Source organism: Mucor velutinosus (assembly GCF_035048745.1).
Source record: "Mucor velutinosus strain NIH1002 chromosome Unknown tig00000165, whole genome shotgun sequence".
Lineage (NCBI taxonomy): Eukaryota > Fungi > Mucoromycota > Mucoromycetes > Mucorales > Mucoraceae > Mucor > Mucor velutinosus.
Window position 1 is genome coordinate 2,078,751 of NW_027041913.1, and position 18,193 is coordinate 2,096,943.

At 40.0% G+C, this 18,193-nt stretch overlaps 6 protein-coding genes across 6 annotated transcripts; 4 read left to right on the top strand and 2 right to left on the bottom strand.

Moving 5' to 3' along the window:
- Positions 1–923: 923 nt before the first annotated feature.
- ATC70_003656 (uncharacterized protein) lies at positions 924–1,703 on the top strand (the record flags this gene model as incomplete). The annotated part of the gene is made up of 1 exon (XM_064823011.1): positions 924–1,703. One exon carries the CDS (start codon positions 924–926, stop codon positions 1,701–1,703), a length of 780 nt encoding a protein of 259 aa, XP_064679611.1.
- A 338-nt stretch (positions 1,704–2,041) lies between these two features.
- ATC70_003657 (uncharacterized protein) lies at positions 2,042–3,088 on the top strand (the record flags this gene model as incomplete). The annotated part of the gene is made up of 4 exons (XM_064823012.1): positions 2,042–2,172; positions 2,234–2,661; positions 2,715–2,900; positions 2,952–3,088. The coding sequence occupies 4 exons, from the start codon at positions 2,042–2,044 to the stop codon at positions 3,086–3,088; spliced, it is 882 nt and encodes a 293-aa protein (XP_064679612.1).
- Positions 3,089–4,714: 1,626 nt separating this feature from the next.
- On the top strand, positions 4,715–6,283 carry ATC70_003658 (uncharacterized protein; the record flags this gene model as incomplete). The annotated part of the gene is made up of 1 exon (XM_064823013.1): positions 4,715–6,283. One exon carries the CDS (start codon positions 4,715–4,717, stop codon positions 6,281–6,283), a length of 1,569 nt encoding a protein of 522 aa, XP_064679613.1.
- Positions 6,284–7,939: 1,656 nt separating this feature from the next.
- ATC70_003659 (uncharacterized protein) lies at positions 7,940–10,225 on the bottom strand (the record flags this gene model as incomplete). Its single annotated transcript, XM_064823014.1, has 2 exons — positions 7,940–9,635; positions 9,693–10,225. The coding sequence occupies 2 exons, from the start codon at positions 10,223–10,225 to the stop codon at positions 7,940–7,942; spliced, it is 2,229 nt and encodes a 742-aa protein (XP_064679614.1).
- Positions 10,226–13,164: 2,939 nt separating this feature from the next.
- ATC70_003660 (uncharacterized protein) lies at positions 13,165–15,292 on the top strand (the record flags this gene model as incomplete). The annotated part of the gene is made up of 9 exons (XM_064823015.1): positions 13,165–13,261; positions 13,322–13,706; positions 13,749–13,811; positions 13,869–13,995; positions 14,053–14,314; positions 14,382–14,432; positions 14,490–14,594; positions 14,654–14,877; positions 14,942–15,292. 9 exons carry the CDS (start codon positions 13,165–13,167, stop codon positions 15,290–15,292), a joined length of 1,665 nt encoding a protein of 554 aa, XP_064679615.1.
- A 75-nt stretch (positions 15,293–15,367) lies between these two features.
- ATC70_003661 (uncharacterized protein) lies at positions 15,368–17,646 on the bottom strand (the record flags this gene model as incomplete). Its single annotated transcript, XM_064823016.1, has 3 exons — positions 15,368–15,781; positions 15,839–17,228; positions 17,294–17,646. 3 exons carry the CDS (start codon positions 17,644–17,646, stop codon positions 15,368–15,370), a joined length of 2,157 nt encoding a protein of 718 aa, XP_064679616.1.
- Between the last annotated feature and the right edge of the window lie 547 nt (positions 17,647–18,193).

Genomic DNA, 18,193 nt, shown 5'->3' on the forward strand with positions numbered 1-18,193 from the left:
CATCTATCGTACTCATCTTCATAGCATCCATCAGATAGGTGTTTCAAGAGAATGTGAGGTACCACCCACTTTTAAATGCCCCATCTGTAAACGGCGTTATAAATCGAAACGCAGTTGCGACGATCATGTCAGGACAAAGCATAATACAATATCATTGCTGTAATCATAACTGAATGCCAATAAAAGCAGATTATGTATATGGAAAGCGCTGTATTTTGTACAACTACTAGTTGAATTTGGAAAACTTGGCACGAAAAGATGGAACTGTAATCTTTCAATCATCATCTACATTTGTATCGAGCGTATTAAAAATACCGTCCAGTGCTTTATTAGATCAATAGGTTTGCATGGATTGGGATTTACTGAGGCTGTGGTTAGTAATCAAGAGATAGCAATTTTCAGAATTATACTGCAATTCGATCAATGACGGCAAATTTTGATGCGAGAATACATGCCATTTCCTCCGCTTGTTACGTATCTGATGCTTTTCATTTGAATGATAACAAATTGACGCAGAACTAGCCACCTGACAATAGCAATCTACACTGCTAGCCACGTTCATTTTTTCATCGCATCAAGCAGTGATTATATGGCAGTGATTGCCCCTATACTAAATGTACAATTGTTGAACGATTGCTTCTAATGCCGAACTGACAACGTCTCATATTACGCAAAGCTGTTTTCAATACTACGAATCACAGACGACAGACTAAATTAGGTGTGAAAATGCGTCAACTACGGATCAGCGGGGAAACGTCAAAAAGGAGAATGCTCATCATGTGCTGCGGCTATAGAAAGGGTCACCATCATCATGATACCAGGCCGCAGCATCAACAAATACTATAAATACAGGCTAAACCTGAATACATTTTCTTTACAACACCATCTTTTACTACTATCATTACACTCGTTTTGACTGACAAATGTCTCTTATTCAACTTGAACAAGACTTTCCAATTGGTTTCGCAGAGAATAGAGATCAAACAGGAGAAACAACTGAATACTATGTTGAATGGCTTGATGATAGCGCAGAGTTTCCAGGTTTAGCCGCAGCACCTTCCTTGAACAATGCAAACCTTACTGGTGGTAACTGGGAGCTTCTTCAACGCAAGGAACTGAACGATGAAGACAACGTCGTGGAAGAAGATGAAGGCGCTTGGTTCAAAATCAGCACTACAGATCAACATCCATTGTATGCTCAAGTAACTGAAAAGAATGCAGCTGAATTGCAACCAACAAAGAGACGCATTCAGCCCCTTTGGCCCGTACAAGAAACTCGTATCAAGCGTGCTAATGATAAAGAAGATGCCATTGATGAAGATACTTATCAAGATGATTTGGGCGCTGAGTTAATTGATATTCACAAAGCACAAAGCCGAAGGGCCAATCGTATGGGTAAATTGCGCAAATATCATGACTTGAAGACAATAGATCTCCACGTACAAGGTGTGTTCCGAGTCGCTTATTCACCAAAAGGAGCAGCTGATGTTGTTTGGCTTCCTTACGACACTTCTGACCCCAGTGCAACCATCTCTCAGCACATCTTCAACATGAATGCTGATCCTAAAGCTCAAGCATTACGCTATGCATCAAGATTCAGCCATAATTTCAAGAAATTTGCTTGCAAGACCAACCATTCAAAGCACCCTTCCTTCCCTGATAATGGTGAATTTTCTGTTCATTCAGCCATCGTTAAAAACTAATGTAGTAGAGCTCGTATTACACATTTCACCTTGCCATTGCTTTGTATATATCAAATAATACCTTATTTTTTTAATCCGCAATAAAACTGCATTTACTGGGTCCAGTCATTCTGTGCCTGTAACTCAACTCCACTGCCTACCAATTCCATGTGATTGTACCTAGCTTGTACTACCACTTTCACAGACGTCAGCCTACAAATGACTACACCAGTAGCCATTCCTCTCCATACACATATTTCTTTACCCCAAAATTAGGGTGTGTTCTTAATTGATTAAATCAAATCAAGATCTACCTCAATTTTTTAAATTTTAAGCTTTTTATTTCTATATACAACAAAATGCCATTGCAGAGCAGATTAAACACTAACCCATTTACACCCTTATTTGATCGCCTCGAAAATTGGGTTAAATCCTTCTCCAGAAATGTCACTGACGAAACGGATTGGGATGATTCAACCAAGGGCTCATGGTAAAATCTTGAAATCACATATACATTGACTACATCCATGTATTGAATCACCTAAACAAAGGTACCTGCAGCCCCGTCAGCACGCTGTCGAGTTGGTATTTCTATCAACCGGATTTGCAGCTGCATCAGCTTATTATCTCAAAAAAATATTGGACCCTGCCAGTTTGACATTCCAATTACTCAAGAATTTCAAACCAGCTGGACCTCCTACGAGAGCCGAAAAGCTTCTCATTGCATCTCTATTGGGAACTTTTGGCGTTACTCTTGCTCACAAGGTGATCCGAAAAAACAAATTGTTCATGCTTCAACCATGTCATATGAGCGCAGGCCTACTGTTGATGACCCTGTGCAACCCGAACAAGTCCTCCATGGTTACAAACCTCTTGTTTAATGTTTACTTGCACACACAATGGGGTGCCATTGCCGCATTGGTCTTTCCTGATTTGAGAGATCACTATCTAGTAGGTGAAACAACCAACTTTTTTGCAGGTAAATTTATGTATTTATAAGAGATAAATGGAAACGAAATAACACCTTATTAGAACACATCCTCATTTTGGTGGCACCTGTGTATATGATTTACAGTGGTAGATACCTCGTCTTGCCCGCATCAAAGAATGTGGCGTTACTATCGTTCTTTGTCTACAGTTTCTTCCATTCACCTGTGTTGAGCATATGTGCACTAAGATCAGGTCAAAACCTCAATTACATCTTCTCTCCACCACCAAGTAAGTAGTCATAGTAAATGTCAGATGCAAAAAGGCTAATGAGGCGTACAGTCAACTTTTTGTTCAAGATTGGCAAACGCTATAGATTAGCATTATATGCAACTGCATTTGGAGCCATGTTTGCTACAAGATATGCTCTCGTCGAGGGCATTCTCTCTATATTACCTCGCAAATCAATCACCTTATAGACAAACCCTAGAAGACTAAAATATCACTAATATCCACTGAAATTCAGCCATTTAATGATTTAGTATTACTTGAGCACCCTCTCTGGCTGGCATGACACTGAGGGTCTAATCTCTCTACATTGCTTCGCGTTTGTATTGATGGGCATGATGCATATACTGGCAGGTAGTATACTTGCATTACTTTTTACTACCCAAAAACATGCAAACCACAGCAAAGCTCAAATGCATTTGAGCCGTGTTTTCTCATGTTATTAGAAACCATTTTAGATTGTCTAAGTGGCACCAGGCAATTGTTCTCGTCTAGCACTTACTTTCTGACACCTTTGCTCAGCTTTTTGAGGACCAAAAAAAAACATGAACAAAAATCGACCAAAAAGCATGAGGTACCCCTCATGGTTTTCGTTGAAAATCAAACGATCGCGTTTTTGACAGCAAAAATGAAGACTTTTGCTAAGGCATATATTAACTCAAAATGCTTCTCTCGATCCAAAGCAACCCTTGAACCCTTATTTGCGAGACCTTTGTATGTAAAATCTCAACATTTCCGCCATAAACCTCATTTCATATTTTCAAAGATTGCTCAATACGTTTACTCAAAACATTTATTTTGCTTGGCACCATTGGATGTGCCTTGAAAAACACTCCAAGAAAGCTTAAGGGAGGATGCGCTCATTACCACGACTTATATAGTCGAATCCAGTAAAATAGATAAATTAAGTTCATTTTGAACAGACTCTGACCAATCTCATACTGAAAAAAACATTGACGGAGATTGTACCGGATTGGACGGCGGCTGGCTGGCGAGACCGAGGTAAATAGGATACAATAAAACATCAATGCGTACAGCTTTATTACATCAAGAAAAGAGGAACTACATAAAAGGCGTATTTCTGTCAGTTCTCATGGATAAACATCATGATTAGCAGGATCAACCAACGAGCAGGTCGAAATACATCTGATCCCAACCCCAGACCCCTAAGTAAATTTCAATAAACCCACGTTCCAAGCAAATGCCTTCAAGAAAAAGAGTAAGATAACAGAAGCAAGAGCTTGTCGATTGTCTGTAGTGGCTGTGCCTCAATTAGCTCATGCCAACAACCATGAACGCTGTCTCAATAAACCCACGTTCCAAGCAAATGTCTTCAAGAAAAAGAGCAAGATAACAGAAGCAAGAGCTTGTCGATTGTCTGTAGTGGCTGTGCCTCAATTAGCTCATGCCAACAACCATGAACGCTGTCTCAATAAACCCACGTTCCAAGCAAATGCCTTCAAGAAAAAGAGTAAGATAACAGAAGCAAGAACTTGTCGATTGTCTGTAGTGGCTGTGCCTCAATTAGCTCATGCCAACAACCATGAACGCTGTCTCAATAAACCCACGTTCCAAGCAAATGTCTTCAAGAAAAAGAGCAAGATAACAGAAGCAAGAACTTGTCGATTGTCTGTAGTGGCTGTGCCTCAATTAGCTCATGCCAACAATCATAAACTTACTCGAGTTCCAAATAAATGTGTTCTGGGAAAAAAGAAAAAAGAAAACAGTGGTATCTTAGACGGATATAAAACAGGTCACGTCGTAGAAACGATTACAAAGTCCACCTTAGATTCTTTTACATCTCTTACTCCATAAAAATGACCATCAACCTTACCCTGAATCTAAGTGAGGATGAGGAAAGAATCTGTGGGATTGTTGATGAATATTTGAAACAACATGCTATATCTGAATGGAAATACGAAGCCGCTTTGAAAATCCTTATCGATTTGAATCTTATTGTCGAGCCCACAGATAACAACATGAAAAAATTAGGAGAAATATATCTGAAAGAGTGTCTCAGCAACTATCAAGATCGAATTGCCAACTGCAGTGTCGAAGAGAAAGAGAAAATTGAATCATTGCAGCACGCCATTCATCATATCTGCATCTCAACGCCAATCAAGAAGCTGTTGCATGTAGGCAAATATTCACAACAAATTTTAGACGAAGCTGTCATAAACAAAGCCTCGAAAAGTCAACAAAATGAGGAAGATCAACAACGTCAGGGAGTCAGTCAAGCCCCATCCACTCATTTCCACACAACTATGTCTCCTAATGAAAGGATGGCATTTTTTTGTGATAAATTTGGTACTGATGGATATCTGGACTTGATGACTGACAAGATTGCAAACCGATATAAAAAAAAACTTAAGGAAACTGCCAATAGCTTGGAATTGAAGCTACAACCTATGATAGCAAAAAACGAAAGAGATATGTTGATAAAGATCGCCGAATGCAAGAATGGGGTGGATATTGAGAATCTGTTAACAAGCTTTTATGCGCAAAGAGATATGGATCCAATGTGCCGATACATCAGATTAGCTTTTTCTACAATGGCAGAGCTCTGGTCTTCACGTCTTTTATTGAAAACAAATAACAATGAATCATGGTTCCGTGCTCATGTCTACTCAGCTGTTTTCGACAATGCATTTATTTACGATGATAAATTCACTTCAAAGCGAGCAGACTGTTACTCCAATATCACTAAAGAATTCAAAGATATTGATAATCAACGCGTGGATTTCATTTTAAGAAATATCAACGATGATAATGACTATCTCTCAGCAGAAGAAAAACCCGGATTAAAAGGCGTGAAAAGTGATATGAAGAAAGGAAAGACGCTACAGAAGACTATATTAAGGAAATGGACTGGGCATCTTGGAAGTGTGGAAATTATGAAACAACTTGAAGCCATTACCTGTCAGTGGCAGGCATTGAAATTCACTATATACGGAACCAGACATGTATCAGAGAATCATCTTGTAACCTACACAAAAGGTACTTTCTCTGTGCCAAAAGACGAAAATCATGCAGCGTCATTTGCAAATGTCCTGGCTGCCGTCTTATCTTTGAGAAGATTGGTTTACTTGAATTATGCAAAGCTGAATACCATCCTTGAGGCCAAATATGCTCATCAATTAGACACAATGCACTTTTCATCAGACAGTGAATTGAACTTCTGCTCTGACAGCACTGAAGGGTTACAACAACAAGAAATACTGGCAACTGATGGCGACGAATTCAATAGTGTCATTGATGCTGAATTGGAATCACAAATACTGCAATCCCTCTCCAAGATCACAGTTGAAGAAGATGTTATTTCATTCAAGGACTGGGAGGAACTTATCTTGTTGAGAACATCGAGAAAAAGAAAAGCAAGTTCTTAGTAGATCAAGTCGATTCGTTTTTATGTATTAGGTCGCAATAAAGTCATTATATATACAGTATATTAGTTTGATTTTTGACCAGAAACGATTCGCAAATGTTTATCAACGCTTCTATTTAATCCACCACTTATCTTCCACTGGCTTCAAACGCACTTATTATTATTGCCTTCATAAATATATTGGAAGTGAGTTTGCCAGTAAGCCCACCAGCAGGCAAAAACAATTCTAACTTAGACTCATAGTCTGTTTTAGATTGGCCAAATATTAATGTTTTTCGACTCGATTGAATTATTTTGGCATATTCGACTATATAAAATATGATCATCGTCTTACGTTTTTTTAAGCTTTCTTGGAATGCTTTTCAAGGCACATCCAATGGTGCCAAGCAAAATAGATGTTTTGAGTAAACGTATTGAGCAATCTTTGAAAATATGAAATGAGGTTTATGGCGGAAATGTTGAGATTTTACATACAAAGGTCTCGCAAATAAGGGTTCAAGGGTTGCTTTGGATCGAGAGAAGCATTTTGAATTAATATATGCCTTAGTAAAAGTCTTCATTTTTGCTGTCAAAAACGCGATCGTTTGATTTTCAACGAAAACCATGAGGGGTACCTCATGCTTTTTGGTCGATTTTTGGTCATGTTTTTTTTTGGTCCTCAAAAAGCTGAGCAAAGGTGTCAGAAAGTAAGTGTTAGACGAGAACAATTGCCTGGTGCCACTTAGACAATCTAAAATGGTTTCTAATAACATGAGAAAACACGGCTTAAATATACCCTGATTCTGCTGTATTAGACACACTCTCGACTAAAAGGGATAATACCAGGATGCTGCTTACCAGTATATGAAGTATTTACGTGTATTCGAGTGTGTAACATCGCATAATGGTCAGATCCACAGATAACATGAAGGGTTCTCATGTGTAAGTAGAGGTTTAAAATAAAATTAGCAGTATTTTGATGAGGTGAGCAAAGGCAATCGGCAGCGCAGGTTGGTTCTCACCGAAGCCAAGCAAAGATAGAGAGCCGCCCGAAGCGTAGATACACTCGTATACATAGTGATGCTACCTTTGTGAAGCGCTTCAACTACCCCCTTGTATTTCTACCAGTTGAAGTTGCCCCAATTGTACTGCCTCAGCACTCAATCTAGCTCTTAATTGTGTGATCCGATATTTGCAGTCAGTGAAAACGTATGTAGTGAAATGTTTAGACATGAATAAATCAGGGTTTGATTTGGAACATCCAGCCCTATTTGATCAGCCTTATTTTCCTTCTTTCCTTCTCTTTTTCTCTCCTCATACTGCATAACTATCAATTTCCTCTCACAATGAATCCGCAGCAACGATCATCCATACAATTTCGAGCTATCAAATGTAGCTTAAGCACAATTGGTTCATCACAGATTGTGGAATCATGATTTGTCTGTATGTCTCAACATGCTTCAAATCTTGACATCAATCCGTGCTGTTCAAGACATCCACCCCCCACAATTTCGTCGCCGTCAAGCAGAGATGATTGAACCTCAAGGGTTATCGCTCTTAATCCAAAGGTCACACTAAGGGTAAGTACAGTGTCGAATTGATATATACATCATGTTACTAAATCTCAATGTTTTAAAACTCCATATAATTTTGAAATAAAAGTGTATAAATAGAAACTTTAAGCTGCATTGATATCTGCATTAACAGGTGGCACAACCGTCTTTCTGTTCTTGCGATAATGGCGAGTTTCATTAGGATCAAAACCAGCAGCTTCATGGCCATGAAGTGCCCAGTCGGGAGTCTTGGCCATGTAATCTAAACTGTTGAAAGGCTTTCCGCTCTTGACAAGTTCAAAGAACTTGGGGTAATCGATATGCGTGTGCCATTCACCATTCACCTTGAAATCCTTGTGAGCAATCAAAAGGGAGCAGGAATGAGCATGTTCTGCTGAAATTTCATAATCACCATCCAATTTAGACACCAACTTTTGACAGAAATCAATGACCTCCACATGAAAAGGAACATTGGCCATGGTCAAATCACTTGCACCACTGTAGCCACAATAGGTCACACCCTTGACTTCAATGAACGAAGGCTTGCCTCGACGAATCAATTCAACGTAACCGTCAATTTCTGCTGTGTTGTGGCCCTTGACTAATGTCATACGGTACACTGTACGTTGGCCCTTCAATGCCAATTGCTCCAAACAGTTCAAAAATCGCTCCCAGAAATCTCTAAACAGAGGACGATCAATCTTCTTGAGTGAGTCTTTGGTGGCAGCATCGACACTAACATAAAGTTGAGTGACAGGCACCATCTCGGCGATCTTGTCAGGGAACTGAGCATTTGTCACCAGGAATGATGAAATGTTGTTTTCGTGCAGTTTGGTGACAAATTCATTGATATGAGGGTAAAAGATGGGCTCACCGACAAGTGATAGAGCACAATGACGAATAGTGAATGCTTCTTGGAAACGCTCTGCTTTGACGCCAGGAACACCCTTCAGCTGCTTGATCATCTTGTAGTGGTTTTCCATGGCACCATCCAAGATGAACTGAGGATCGTCGACCTTCCAACGCCAGGTAGTGCCGACAGGATTTGTGTGATGTCTCCAACAAAAGACACATTTGTTAGCACAAGCCAAAGAGGGAGTTGTCTCCATACACAAATGGCTTTGGATACCGTAAAAAGCGTGCTTGTAACAGAAGCCACGACCACGCAATGCAGATTTAGTCCAACGACAAATCTTGACACCTGAATGAGAACCGATCACCTTGTAGCCTTGCTTGGTCAAGTTCTTGAGAATCATGGGTGATACCATCTCACGAGCTTGAGGTGCAGTTTTGGGCTTGTTTCCTGCATCTGTGCCGATCAATCGCTTGGCTTTGGCTTTACTGTTTTCGAAATCTTCTTCCTCTTCAGCACGCTTGGCTTTAGCAGCCTTGATCTTGCTGGCCATGTTGCCCATATCCTCCAAATCCACCATTTCATCGCCGGACCCACTGCCATCAATATCGATATCAGGTTGCTGTTCTTCTTCTTCAGCAGATGCTTCGTCGTCTTCATCGTCTGATTGAAATGCAATGTTGGTAGGTGAGAATTCCAAGCTGTGCTTATCCTCCAACTCTGAAACAAATCCATTCGACCACACATCAAACTGTGCCTTTTGATCTGCATTCTTGTCACATTCACCCAAAGGATAGATGCGAGTGGCACCTAAACGACCCAGCCATTTATCGATATTGGCTGCTGCGATATTGAATTCATCGCCGTAAGCCGAGTCGCCCAAACCGCAGACAGCATAGCGCAACTTTTTCAATGCATCACGATCAACACGGAAATCATAACGAAGATCATGAAGCCAATTGGAGAACCTGTAGAGTCATTTTATAAGTACATTGCTAGTGATTGCGTAGAATACCATTCTTTACCAATCCAAGGGGCCTTCCACATTGTAAGTTGACAGGATAAAGACACAAACTGCGGTTTCTTGCAGCAAATTATCATTGTCGTATTCAGTAACATCCATGACTTCAATCTTGTTTACTGTAACTCGCTCATTGGTGTTGATCTTGTTTTCGATTTCGGTAGCCATGGTCTTTGCTGTGCCGGTCAATGTTGAGAAAATAATCTTCAAGTTGTCGATAATGACAGGTTCATTCGATGCTGATTCACAAGCGCACGATGATTTTCCAGCAGTAGATTGACAACAACCGTCCTCTTTGTTGGTTTCTACAGTAGCAGCGGTGGGTTCAGCGGACGAAGAGCAACAAGCATCTCCAGCATTGTCACCTTGACAGCAGCCAGATGTTGCCTTGGGCTCTTGAGATTTGTCCTTGCAACATCCCTCTCCATTGGAACCGCTACATCCGCCCTCGTTTTCTTGGCCTTCTCTAGGTTGTTCAGGGCCAACCGAGAGAATGTTGGTAAATCCATACAACAAACTGTTGATAAAATTACTCATAATGTAAGTTTGATTTGCAAAAGGAAGAAGGAAAAACTTTTTTCTTGGGCCTTCTTGTACCTTGTTCATTTGATGGGCCAGTATGAAGTGACTATTTATACTATTGGACATGAAGGCATTAATGATCCCACGCTTTCCCCACACAACTGATGGTATTTGGAAAGGGATTTCGGTATAGAGATTGCATTGAGGTATGTAGAATGCACCCAAAAAGCAAATCTTGGTTGAATCTCTGCTGCTATAGATATAGATTGCTTTAATTTCTACCATCAATTTGAGCATAGCTATCAGATCATATCTGCTACATACCATCTCTACAATTGTAGGCTCCGGTCTACGCAGAAAATGCAAACTGAGGTCAAAACCCACCTACTCAACATTGGCAATCGTCTTGACAAATCACCATACTTGGCATTCTAATACATTTGCATGCCGTTTTTGTAATGAAAAGTGCGATTCATCAGTTTCTATACGAAACACTCTGTAAAAATTGAGTCATCTTTATTATTTAATCACGTTAGCATATTGGTTTTATTAGAATCGACAGTGAGGTGATTTGGGCTTTATTTGAGCATCTCAAGTTGCCTGTATGAAAGCAAACCTGTGCCTGAAAATGGCATCATTGGCTGGTATATGTTGTTCGTTACAAGAAACGATGCACAGCACATACCATTATCTTCACTATATATATATACAAGAACATAATAATGCATCTAATCCAACATTGGGTAGCATTGATTTATAGAAGGGTTTTACCGTAGCGGAGCAAAAGTGCAAAGCCATGGTAATCAGGCGTCTAATCCAATACTTGGTAGCATTGATCTATATGGGGGCTTGATCGCAGCGAAGCGAAGATAGTATTCAGCAGCAAATTCGGGTTTTCATTTCCATTGTTAATAAGCTTACTAGCGACATAGTGCATCAAAATTTGCATGAATTAGCTTTACCAAAACCAATATGCCTCCTACTTGAATTAAAAGTTGCTCAAGCTACAGAACTGCCTTTCCAGTAAATTGCAGCTACTAAAGATGTGATTTATGCCGTGTAAACACACTCTATAAAGCAATACATAACCAAATTTGACAGCTTTCAAGCCTTCATATCTTGGCATGTAGACCTTTATGAGCGATCGGAATGACGCCAAACAATTGTACTTGAATAGTTGTAACTTCCTAAAACCTTTACTCAACTTTTTGAAGACCCAAAAAAACATGGCCAAAAGTCGACCAAAAAGCATGAGGTACCCCTCATGCTTTTCATCGAATTTCAAACGATCGCGTTTTCCACCTTGAAAATGAAGACTTTTACTATGGCATATATCAAATCAAAATGTTTCTCTCAATCCAAAGCAACCTCTGAAGCCACTCTTATGAGGCTTTCATATGCAAAATATGGCCATTTTCGCTAAAAACCTCATTTCATATTTTACTGGATTACTCGGTAATTTCATTCAAAACATCTATTACAACTAGCACCATTGGAAGCGCCTTGAAAAGTACTTCAAGAATGTATTAGGAAGCATTTTTTTTGTAGGGGAGACGAGCTCCAGGTTTTATTTAAAGTCCTTTAAATGTCGTGCTGAGGGATAGAAAAGACTGGATATAGAGACAAAGGATCGGATGGAAAATGGGTTGGAAAAAAAAAAGGTGACAGAAGAATGAACGAAAAGGTAAAACTGAATACTTACGAATCAAGATTTAACTCGGCATCCAAACGAGCAAGAGAGCGAGCAAGGCGAAGTTGTATTAGGAAGCATAGGGTGATCATCACAGTTTATATAATCGAATATCACAGAATAGATTAAAAAAGTCGAAAAGAGACGATATCTGTCCAATCTTGAGCAGAAAAAAATAAACTGTGTTTGAACTGATTTTGGCAGCGGCATTGTTGCTGGCTGACCTAAATGCCTTTCTGTTAATGACAATGATGATTGCGATACTGATTAAATGGGGATCATGGAATTAAAAGGACAATTAGATAGCCTGAATATATTTTCTGGGACGCTTTGCCTTATAAAGATGTCTTTTGCAATGACAATATCTTAGGAACGTCGCTGTATATCTTACACAAGTCTTGTATTACTTAAGACCAGCTTTATGTTGCCATCTTTTTAAGAGCATCAGCAGCAGCGAAAGATACGGTAATTCTATTATCAGAAAATGACAATTGTGATGTACAAATGCTGCATAAAATTTGAATTTTCTTTCACATTGGCCCAAAAATAGACTTTGTTTGATATCAGTGTAAGCAAAAAGGATGCTGAGGGAGATACCTCCTCTCCTCCTCCTGACCCTGATATAACCTTTCTTTTACTAACTAATAATTGGTTGTTAAAAATCTACTTGATTTACCAAAATGTTATAATATCTGATTTAAAATGTCTTTGCCGACAGCCTACAGGGCGACGCCGATATCGAGCGTAGCGAGATAGGTCGACTAGTAGGTCAATTACGTGTATGTTTAAAAATACATTGAGTTCAAGTACAGCTTCGTAAGTAAAACGGTACTCTGAGCTTGTATCATGCCAGCGTAATCCAAATAGTCCAATTTGACATCTAATTTTAACAACTTTCAAATTCTCGTTACACCATAAATTGAATGATGCTAGTAAGATTACATCTTCTCATTTGCATCAGTACGACAATTGTTGTGGCCACGATAACTTCTCGATTCAAATGTCGCTCAGGTCCATTGCTAAGCATACATGGTATTTATCTGGAAATTAAGCATTGCATGCCAACTGTAAAGCTTTATTGCTATGGAAGGCTATTATGCAATGTCTTTTATGTACACTTAGGACCTTCCAACAGTCGCATGTGAATGGCAAAATTCATAAATATTGAGATATCATACCATACGAGCGCTTCAATGTGAAACGATGGTTTATAAATACATTTTCATAAATCACTTTGAATGTTTGAGCACTTTTCTTTCATTCAATGAAAACTGTTAATCTCAAGAAGCTGCTTATAATACTCTCTGCCATTGCGCTGAGCGCTGTATCTGGGCAGCCATCGGTAGCCCGATCTGATGCTAGTAATTGCAATTTGCTATCAAAATCAACTACACTTCTAACTTACCATCCATGACACATAGACTGTGATTTCATAAACAGAAGTATCTATTGCTTTGGTGGTGTCCCTGCAGTTGGTGATAATACATTGCCAGACAATACAGTCATGATGATTGATCTTACCTTTTGCAATGAAAATACCGCACAAGAGATCAAAGACAAATGGGTTACAGAAGCGCCAAGAGCAGAACGAGTAGACATTCTGCCCCGATCCCATGCTCAAGGTATTGCTCTTCCAGATGGACACCAATTTCTTCTCAGTGGTGGCTTTAACAATGGCTCTGGGCCTATTGCTGATCAAACGATTGTTTATAATGTATTCACACAGAAATGGTCGAAATACGCAAACTTCGTTGATGGATCGTTTGGGAACAGACAAATGTACAACACTACTTTATGTATGGTTGCGTAAAGCATACGTATCTGATCATTTGCTTTTTTTCCTCTTAGATACTACGCTTCAACCGTAGATGTACCTAATGTCGGTATTGGGTTTTACGGTGGTTTCGAGCAGTAAGTACCAATCCATCTGCGACTTATATCACACTCAACCTTTGTTTGCATCTTAAGAAACATCAATCGTAGTTGGACAATGGGAACAGGCCAGAATTTGACCAAAGCAGAGTTCAACGGAGGATCATCAAGAACAATTGGTTATCCAAAGATGACATTTCTCGACCTGAGCGATTCCTTCTCAGTAAGTCTCCTCTCACCATTCAATCGACTGCATACATCTAATGCAATCACGAATTAGCCTTGGAGAGTGCCTTCACAAAGTAGAGTCCCTACCGTGTATAGTGCTCACCAAAGTTCTATCTATGATAAAGAATCCAAGAATATATATTTCTTTGGTGGAGAGTACTATAATATTGATGATCCTCTGCATGACCAACCTACGGCCATCGAGCACACTTTCAATTACTCTCTATTCTACAATGTAGAGACTCATACCTGGGGAAATCAAACATGGGGAGGTGCTAAACCGAGCTCAAGAAAGTATCATACTACGACTCTTTGTGAGTAGACTTCATTGAGCAAAGATATATATATATATATATATATACTGATTAACCATGTTGGCAGTGTCATCCAAAAGAGACGTCTTGCTTTACGGTGGTGAAAGCAAAGAAGGAGGTGTGTTATTACATATAAACGTAAAAATCCTGTATTCGAAACTAACATTTGCCCAAGCTGTCTCTGACTTTTGCTACGTATTGAATCTCGATACTAAACAATGGGTTCAGCAAGCAATTGAAGCATCCTTGGCTACTAAATACATCAGAACTAGACATTCATGTACGTATACGATAAATGAATAATTTGGGATACCTCGCAAGACTTACACATTAACATAGATGTTATGGAAGAGGACAGTAATACATTATTCATTCTATTCGGAAAGAATAATGCAACAATAGCTGTCAACGATATCCTGATGCTGAATACTACCGACCCCAAGAACATAAGCCTTTATGAGACATACCATGATCCAATGACATGGGATCTTGGAGAGACATCTATCGATGCTTCCTCTAATACTGCTCTCATTGTTGGTATCTCCGTTGGTGCGACAGTAGCGGTAGGTTACTAGGTATGATGGTATTACGTACAACAAACTAAAAAAAATGAACTGCAACCAATAGGGCATTGTTCTTGTTGGACTCATCATTTATTTTTGGCGTAAGCGACGTGCTAGCACAAAGAGTGTTAATACCCAAAAGACACAATGGATTCAAAAAGCAGAGGCTTCTGCGAATCATTTGCCAAAAGACCAAATGCCTGCTAGTACCCAAAGGGCACAATGGATTCAAAAAGCAGAGGCTCCTGCAAATCATTTGCCAAAGGACCAAATGCCTGCTAGTAGTAAACCTGATACTCGCTACTCATACATGGTATCGCGCCCAAGCTTGCAAGATGATGAGGCCACTTTGATAGGCTTTAATGATGCTTCTGCTGCTTCGAATCGCCAAGGGGCTAAAGTCTTGAAACATTAACTGCCACCATGGATAGCTTTAAACCATGCATTCCAGCATATCACGCAAAGAATATTTTATTTAACAATAAATGATCTAAATATGTCTCTCTACAAAACTTTGGATCATACCAGCAGCAGAAGCCTCATATTCCTTCAATTCAACCTTGTCCTCCTTCAAGATGGTGTTGGCTTGAACAAACACTTTACGAGGTTGCTTGGATCTGATCACTATGTCACGGATACTGGTCCATTTCTCAGGCACATGTGTGGCATCCATGTAAAGTTGAGTACCGTTCACTTCATCAGCAGTGGCCTTGTAGATTTGTAATTTGGTCAAAAACTTGGACACAGCAGGTGCACCCACAGATCTGATTTTGCTCCTGTCTAAATAAATCTCCAAACTCTCTTGTCCATCTACAGTGCAAGGCTTGAATTGCAAAAAGTCTTGGCCTGCTTCCAACATGACATTCATAATAGCATAACGCGCTTGCATGTGTGCTTGACCCCACTAGATGGAAAAAAAAGTCAACCAACGGGCAATCTTGACTAAAACAGCACAATTTACCTTTTTGGCATCAGGATTATAAAACTCGAGAGCAGTAAGACCAGCTCTTGCCATGTTGAGATACATTATGTACAAAATATCTTCAGCCTCTTGTCCTTCATAATTGAAAATCTTGAGAATATCCTCATGAGGTGAGAGGGACAAGGCAATACATTCAGCGCGACATTCCTCGTAGCTGGATGCAATGCTTTTAAACTTGGAATTGAAGTTTTGTCCAGGCTTGTACCACGTCTTGATGGGCTCTCCAGTGATGGGGTTGACAACAGATTCGACATCGAAATTAAGCTTGCCATTCTCGTCTTCAGAAAAGAGTTTACCTGTACCATGACCCAATTCATGCGTACCCACTTGCACTTCAAAGGAGGGGTTGCGGTAATCTTTATAGAGCTGGAGATCTTGTTCGCGCACAAAGGGGAACTTTTCGTTGGGGGCCTTGGCGGAAATGACATTGCCCAAAGAAACATTCTTTGATCCATACACTTGTGTCAACTCTGTCAAGTTGGGAATATTGATACCAGCTGGAATACCACCAGTAGCAAAAGACAGAACTTCCAACGATGTGAAATCAGGCTTGTTCAATGTTTCTCTCTCAAATTCAGCTGTCCAGGGCAAGCGAGACACAAAGAGGGGCGCATTATCTACTAATCTGTTAAACTTGCGTGTCTGTTCCTGATTCACCATGGCAACGAAACCCTCCCATTCTGCGCGCACACCTTGAGGATCACGGTACGTTTCAATGAATCCAATGTTGGTTTCCACTTGTGGACTGAGATCCTGCAGCCAATAACGCTGAGAATCGACAAAGGCTTGCATGGAGCCATTTCTAAAGGTAGTGTAGTAGGATTCCAACATTTTCTTTTGTGTTTCGCTGGCTGCGTAAGGAATAGCGTCTTGGATGGCTTGAGCAACCTTTTTCAGGGGTTGTTGGAAATCAGTATAGCTGATGGTGATTTTGCTGCCATTGCCGAGCGAGTGTGTCTTTTCCTCAAGTTCCTCTTCAGCAGCAGCAATAACAAGCTTAAAATTGCCGTCTTGGCCTTTGAATAAGCGAGTGTTCAAAGGGTCAATTCTTTCCTTTTCGAGAAATTCTTGCACTAATTTGATATCGTCGTTGGTTACATTCGGTGTGTAATATCCAGACACATGTCCTTCTTGAGGAAAACCGAGCAAATTACGGGCAACAGGCTCCACACTATAAATCTCTTCTTTAGATTGCTCAAACAGTGCAACGGCTTCATGGGATCCGGATGCACGTACAATCTTTTCAAAATCCTGGCTGCTCAAACGAGGAATGAACTTTTCATCACCAAATGACTTGTAGTTGCTTTGATTTCCCAAGAACTGGCCAGCATATTGAAGAAATTGCTCGAATGTCTCTTCTGATACTTGACTAAATTCGACACCCAATGTGTGTCAATGGCATGTTTCTTCTCTCATGTGCGTCAGTGGAATTACCTTGCTTTGAATAGAGTGTCGGTCTCAATCATGTTGCCCTGTTTGTCGGTAAAGACCTTGAGGATAAGGTCAAAGATGGGCAAGGCATTGGGGTTGGTTTGGTCAATAAGGATGCGACTACCCTCAAAGGCAGCGCGTGACATAAAGTGGGCATATTTTTGTTCCTTGGGTGTGAGTGTCTCAAAGAAGGGCTTTGCTTCCAAGAGTGAATAAGGAGCGTTTTCATCAGCAAAATAGCGTTGAGATAGAGTGGGCATGCTAGAGACAAATCTTTGTCGAATTTGACGTTTGGTAATCAAAGAGGAACAGGGAGAAGAGGAAGAAATAAATGTAAACAAACGACGACGATACATTTTGTGTTAGAAAAAGTGTACAAACACAAATTTCTCACAGTCGAAATACCAAATCAGGGAGTTTTTGGGATGGAGACGCTTTTAAGTGGTATAGGATGAGGCGGGTTTATATAGCATTGAAGGCTCGGAGCAGCGAATCACAATGGAAGCCAATATTAGAATGGATCCTGGGTAGATCAAAAGTGTGCAACAGTCTTTCAGGACTGTATAGATTAGTCATCATTCGATCTGATAATCAGCGCTTCGTTACGAAGGGTCCAAATGTTCCTGAAATCGGGCGTATACGGTAAAGAGCGTTTAGTAATATGACTCAATCCTATTCACTAGAAGCGATCTTACATGTACCTGAGCTTTCATTAAACTACGACTTACTACGCATTTATGACCATATATGCGTACTATATACAGTCATTTCAGAAACTAAAGTCGCTGATTTTGAGTTCAATGTCGTGCGAAAAAAATGCGCGTTCAATAGTGCCATCGTTTTGTTAAAAAAGCTATGCCTGGATTGTGAGGAACCATTCAGCAGATTTCAAGATATGAAAAG